This window comes from Schistocerca gregaria, chromosome 5 (genome assembly GCF_023897955.1).
Source record: "Schistocerca gregaria isolate iqSchGreg1 chromosome 5, iqSchGreg1.2, whole genome shotgun sequence".
Lineage (NCBI taxonomy): Eukaryota > Metazoa > Arthropoda > Insecta > Orthoptera > Acrididae > Schistocerca > Schistocerca gregaria.
The window spans coordinates 161,017,589-161,024,504 of record NC_064924.1 but is presented as its reverse complement, the minus strand read 5'-3'; the positions used below and the strand labels follow the sequence as shown (position 1 = coordinate 161,024,504).

General features: G+C 45.6%; 1 protein-coding gene across 1 annotated transcript; it reads left to right on the top strand.

The window, feature by feature from the left end:
• Positions 1–658: 658 nt before the first annotated feature.
• LOC126272903 (trypsin-7-like) lies at positions 659–6,710 on the top strand. The gene is made up of 2 exons (XM_049976167.1): positions 659–1,071; positions 6,187–6,710. Exons 1-2 carry the CDS (start codon positions 688–690, stop codon positions 6,583–6,585), a joined length of 783 nt encoding a protein of 260 aa, XP_049832124.1. The 5' UTR covers positions 659–687; the 3' UTR covers positions 6,586–6,710.
• The last annotated feature ends 206 nt before the right edge of the window (positions 6,711–6,916 follow it).

Sequence of the window (6,916 nt, the reverse complement as noted above, 5' to 3'; positions counted from 1 at the left end):
TAACGTATCCTTTGAATAAAGGAACTGACAGTAAATTTGTGGCTGGTTGCTGTCCTAACACCATCAACATTTGTCTTCAAACAACAGCCACGGTCTCCATCATGTCATCATATGACAAAATTGCATTGAACAAAGGCACAAGATGTTTAGCGACAATCTATCGCAGGATGCCATTCGGCACCTTCATGATGATTTGCGTGGTGAGAATATAGGCCCGCGTTGGGAGCAGATGGGGGTGCACAATGTGTTCATTGTATTGACAGTGTTTACTGTGGCATGTGTGTTTCTGTTGATGTGAATTTATCATCATTTAGTGCCTTAATGATGAACTACCTGTCATTTCACTTGTTGTTAGAATTGCGTTGTTCTTGAGATTGCTGATTTTTTTTTCTAGCAGTGTATAGTCACAGTATACTAGCGTAGCCATCGTCGAAGTCAACCATCGTGGGGAATGGCGTCAGCTTAATGGATTACGACATCAAAAAACAGACTGCTTATGACTGTTCCGTTCTGAGATGAGTGAGGCGATATGTAATCTTAAGACACGTTAATACTTGACGTCTGATTTGAAGTGGGCGGAGATAACGTGATCATTAGCTCCACTTATTTATAGTGCAGCTAGTTTATAAAGACGAACGGAGAGCAGTGAGGTACAGGCCGAGTCGTGAGCTACAGGCCGAGTCCACGATGTTTCGTCTGGCAGTACTGCTCGTATGCCTCCTGTCCCCAGGTCTGGCATCACCAACCAGGGGCCGGCTGTGGAGGACAGGGCAGGCTCGTATCATCGGCGGGACTGAAGCCAACATCTCCAATTTCCCTTGGCAGGTGTCTGTAGAGGCGGCGGGAGACCACACCTGTGGAGGGTCCCTCATCAGTCCCGACTGGGTGCTGACGTCCTCGTTGTGCCTAGATGGCTTCAGCGGCGTTTTCGAGCATTTGCTGCAGTTTGTCTCGCTGCGTGCAGGTACATCCACGAAGGGGAGCGGCGGTGTCGTGTTGCTCGCAGCTGAGATGTACGAACACCCACTGTACATCCCCCTCACGGTTGATTACGATGTGGCACTCATCAAGGCAAGTCGAACTGAAATTTTCTTTATTAAATTGCGTGCAATTCCTTTTCACTGATAATTACTTGCCAGCCGCGGTAGCCAAGCGGTTCTAGGCACTTCAAACAGGAACCGCGCGAGTGCTACGGTCGCAGGTTCGAATCCTGCCTCGGGCATGGATGTGTGTGAAGTCCTTAGGTTAGTTAGGTTTAAGTAGTTCTAAGTGCTAGGGGACTGATGACCTCAAATGTTAAGTCCCGTAGTGCTCAGAGCCATTTGAACCATTTGATATTTACCTGTCAAACAAATAGTTTATAGTTATTTTTCATCATCATTACGATTGCCATAATTTTCATATGTTACCATAGATTCCCCAGGTCTTTCCTGCCGTTAAGTCTACAATTCCAAGTTTTCAAAAAGTGTATCATGCGAGCGAGATGACTACTCCGAATCTTTCCTTATTCTCTGACTTGAGCCCTAATATTGTACGTACGTTTCTCTGTATCTTTCCTTTCTTTACCTTTCCCAGCCCACCTGAATATTGCTCGAAGAAATGTATTTGCAGTGGACTGGTGCCTCACTTTTCCAGTAAGTGCCAAAATTTGAAGTAGATGCTTGCAAAATTCAGGAACCAAAAACATAAAAATATCAGAAGGGAAGTCTTTGACGTACGATATTTGGGTGATATTTCGAATCACCTTTGCAGGAATACTATTATTTTCTACAAAATACTCTACCGGTCTACGAAGTTGAAGTTCATATTTCAGATATCGTTAACAAATATATAGCAGTGCACAACACCCACCTGATGTTATAGAGAACAGGAGGAGTAGTTCTGTTGTCAAAAATCTAATGTGTTACCTGATCACTGGCGCACTGCGATTTGCGGAGACGTTCTTCACAGTATGGATGAACCGGAGCATACTGACTGAAAACATCCTTCCACAGCTTCCACATCTGTAAGTGCATCACTTTCATTGGTGTAAATCGAGAGCAGGTGTATCTCAATAAAAATGAGCCTATACTGAGCGTTGTAAGCTTATTTGTCCGAACGCAAAACGTCTTCCCTTCCCATCTGGGCTAGCTGTGCAGTGACTAGAATACATGTAAAGCTTACTGGGAAAGGGTAAATGCTAGCTTCAATGAGGTCGATAATTCGATTATAATACTGGCATTTTAATTTGATATTCCCCACAACTGACAAAATTTACAAAAAAAAGTGAAATTCTTTGTTCACCCACACACTCCTGAGAATGGCACATTAACAATTTGCAATTACGCGCCCCTATTACCGGCAGCTACGTTGATAAATACTCGGCACCTCGCAAGGATAACTTGTAGATCGAGAATATTAGATAAGTTGTCGGAAGTGGTTAGGCGTTGGTGAAAATCTCGCGTCTGAGCACACAAAGAGCTCTAACCGCAGAACTCTGCACGGAACAGGCGTTGGTACAATGCTACGATACAGACCGTATATCTCACTTCGAAGGCGATAGCCAAGGCGCCATCTCCAAGTCCGCAACTCTCGATAGCTGAAAGCGAAGTCCACTCTCTCCACCATTCTCCCGTCTCCCACCTCCTCCCCCCCCCCCCTCCCCCGCCACCGTACGGAAACGCGACGGAAGAATACACTGTTTCGGCCAATGTTGAGCGCTCTATCATCGCCGAAATCCCTCCAACGGCATTTCTGAGATCTAGCCAATGATGGAGTAGGTCATAATGCCCCTGGGCAAACAAAATTCCTGTCTTCGCCACATGTTGCCCAGCACAGGTGGCTCCGGATGCCGGGCTACCCCCAAAAGCGCCGCATTGTCCCGCGTTTCCGGTGACCGCTAACTGCCGCCCACGGTGGCCCGGTGAGCTAGGCCATCTGCAGACTTTACATTCCACAATTCTCAACTTCCGACACTTTTCACCAACGCTTTAAGTTAGTGGCTCAATCACACAGACATGCAGTGAGTGCTGCTAGAGAGTGCCTCATATTTATCATGATCTGATGCCTTTGCCAGTCCCTTTATTATTAATATTAATGTTGGTAAGCTAACGTGTAATTTCCCATGTCCTGGGATCTCATAGCGTTTAGTGTCTCAGTCGGTAAAAACGGAACCCGTATAGGATCACATTATTGCCTATGTGTCCGTCTGTTAAGAACACTTTTTCTCACAAACGGGTAAAGCTATCAAGTTGAAATTTAATTTAAATAGTGAAGTCTATCGTCCCTTGACTGTGTAAAGAAGTTAAGCTTCTGTGCCAATGCAATTAAAAGTTACGGTCATATATGTCAGATATATTGATACTCCAAAAACTCTTCAAATCCTATAGACAACTAAACATCGCCGGAAAAAATTTACTTTACCGTTTTAGAGAATTAAAACTCATTCAAGGCTTGTTGTTGCAACTGAACATATGGAGTACAAGAAATGATTATATTTACAAATCTACAGTACGAGCCATTCTGAAGTACCAGGTATCAACCTTACCCATACTAGTACGTGGAGTAGCCACCACGGGCGGCAATGCAGGCGCTGACTCTCTCATCCAGTCGATAGTACAGATTACGAATACTTCCTGGGATACGTATGCCATGCCTGCTCGACCTGGCGTAGTTCTGTAAGACCTGTTGGTTGACGAGTCGCACGAGTCACTCGATCGTCCTACCATATCCAACACATGCTCGATTGGAAACAAGTCCAGAGATCGTGCTGCCCGAGGAAAGTTACTGCACGTCATGCAGACCACGTTGAGTTTTACGGGCAGTGTATGGGCGAGCATTAGCATTTTGAACAACACATCATCTTCGTGTTGCAAGAACGTTAATAGAAGGGGTGTAACAACATTCTGCACGTGCCGAGCGCTCGTTAGCGTCCCTTCCAGAAACACCAAAGATGGACGAGACTTGTACGTTGTCGCACCCCAGACCATACGGCCTGTTGTGAGGCCAGAGTGTCTTGGACGAATGCTCTCTACCAGAGATCGCTCATCAGATCTACGTCGATGTGCAAACGACCATCGCTTGGATGCGGGCAAAACGCTTTCATCGCTGAAGACCACTGCACTCCATTGCGCCTTCCAAGTGATCCTCTGGCGGCATCAGTCGCGCAGTGCACGTCGATGCTGTGGCATAGGTGGAAGACGGGCGACAGGTGTGCGTGCTTTTCTTCCCACATAACCGGTTCGCCACAGTTCTTGTTGACACGCCTGCGCTCACAAGCCCTGTTATCTGCGCTGTGGTAGCTGCACGATCTGCCACTCCTGACCTGGCGGCCGTCAGTGCTGCGTGGACATCCAGAACCTCGTGTGTGTCCGCGAGAGTGTTATCATGTCACTATTGATACCAGTATTGTTGCACAACTGACGCAGCGTAGCAATCTCCAAATGGACCATCCTGCCTCTCGGAAGGCCCAATTTGACTCCTTCAAACGCGGCCAGTTGGCTATAGGAAGCATCAGTGCTTCTCTTTGGCACGGTTCCTGCTTGCCTTACACATTTACATCACATCGAGCCTTCTGGCTACGAGACTTCCTTGTCAAAGGGGAGACACAGACGGCGTCCTCGTAGCGGCACGAGTACGCTATCTGTTGGTGAACGACGTCAAAATTATTAACACTGGATCTTCAAATCCCCACGTAGTATATGTCGACATCGGATCAAAATCGTCTTTCCAGATGTACTATTTTTTTTCCTGCACAGTAAAGTGGCATGCTTTAGTGGAATGTGGACGATATTAGGAAATCATGAACCTGATATCCTGTGCGCCATACAACCACACAGAATAAATTGATTGAGTCTGCGGCGGCGCGGTTCCTTCCGTCCCTTTACGACGAACCTGCACCTATCTGTGAACATTGTCTCAGCACATCATCAGTAGGGAAGCCGAGCGAAACCTACTGTACTTCGACGTGAACCAGGCTGAAATTAATGTCACTAATCTACGTTTCGGGAGAAAGTTTTCACACGACATGAAAGGTTGGAAATTTTGTCTTTAATTAATATATTCTGAAACTTGGTGAACAAGTATCACTGCCAAGCCCGTGCTAGTCTTAACACAGTCACTCACAATACCTTTCACTCACATTAGCAAGTTTATGGTGCTGCATTTCCGGAAAACGTAATAGCTACAAAAATACGGATTGTTTTTGATTGAGAATACTCGAGAATATTGAGTCTGTCGGTACCTAACGCAGTCACAGTTTTCAGCCACCGACCTGCTCAATGCGCCAAGCTGAATTTATGTCTTTTCTCGTCACAAAATTCACTTAAAAATTCCGAAATTTCTACACACCCATTGGAATAATTATGCCGTCACTGTACAACACTTTTGATGTGTCAAACACTGCTAGATCCGGCAACTTATCGTTTCCATCGGAGCTACTACTACACACGTCCGAACTGTTTATTGGCTAGGCTCCGACTCCTCTCTAGAATAAGTTTTCTCTACGAGCAGAGAAAGGAGCGCGAAGAATATCGCTTTACCACTGGTCAGTTTACTCAACAGCCAATAGCAAAACAATATTCTCCCGCGTCAGTCCGCGCTTTTCATCAATAGCCAATCGCAAAATAGTAAACCTAACGACAGCACTTTTTACCGACGTAATTATCTAATATGCTGAAGTTTTGTTTATGCATAAAGTTATTTACTATTGTTATTCATACCTAAATTAACTTTCCCTTTACCGTAAACTAACTTTACAAATCTATTCTACAAAAATCCCTTTAGTCCACATCCAAACTTCTTCGGAATGTTCCCACACTAAATCCCACTACAGAACTCGTTAAACAATTATCTTCATATTAACCTTAAACCACACACTCGCATCATTCATACTGCTAAAAAACATTTATAACATTTTACATACACAAAAAGACATCATAACACTTCATGAAAATAATAGAACAGTTTATGAAAAACATTCTATTACTTTAGTGCACTCTAGTGGGCACAATCGAAACTAAATCAGAGTCCCCCTATCCAGTATTGTCCTCTATCGGCTGATGCATAAACTACGTGCGCGTCCAGTCTCGCGTCACCATCTGTCACTGTCCAGCTCTGAGACACATCTCCCACTTAACCGCCTCTAAGGCAGGATCGGTATAGGGCGCTACGCCTCTAATCGTGATAATATTTTTTCCTCTTTTACAGGTGAACGGCTCGTTCGCACTGGGTCCCAACGTGCAGGCAGTCAGCCTGCCGGAGCAAGGCTACGACCCACCAGTGGGACTGCCGGTGACGATCACTGGCTGGGGCTACAACGTCACTGACGGCAGCTTGTCCAGTGTCCTGCAGAAGGTGGACGTCAACATCGTGGACCGTGCCGTGTGCCAGGCGACCTACGTGATCAGGAACGTGACCGCGCGCATGGTGTGCGCTGGAGAACTGCTGAGGGGCTCTTGCGATGGCGACTTTGGCGGACCGCTGGTCAGTGGCAGCACGCAGGTCGGTGTCTTGTCCTGGACGCTCTTCCCGTGCGAGCTTGGCCTCGACGTCTACGCCAACGTGGGCAGCGTCAGGTCCTGGATCAGCGAGGTCTCAGGAGTCTGAAAGGGCGCAGGCCTTATACATCCTAATCTTGGGAGATCGACGCTTATGGACGAAACATTTATGTATTTCGTACTAATCAACGCTCTTTGTTTCCTCAAATAAATATTGAATTTTGTACGACAATATTATATTGTAAGCACTTGAAAAAACTCAGAAAAAAGAACAGTCCTATACTTAAACTCCCATGCATTTTATTTTACTAAATTATTTAATGGCAATCGCAGACAATAACTTGTGAATGTAGTAACTGAATGCTACTGTTAACTCAGCGCTAATATAGGGCTGAATTAACAGTTGCATTCAGTTACTACATTCACAATATATACTGTTG

Coding starts and splice junctions, on each gene's coding strand:
- LOC126272903 (XM_049976167.1), top strand. CDS start 688: ATGTTTCGTCTGGCAGTACTGCTCGTATGCCTCCTGTCCCCAGGTCTG. Junction 1,072..6,186: donor ACGATGTGGCACTCATCAAG/GCAAGTCGAACT, acceptor CCTCTTTTACAG/GTGAACGGCTCGTTCGCACT.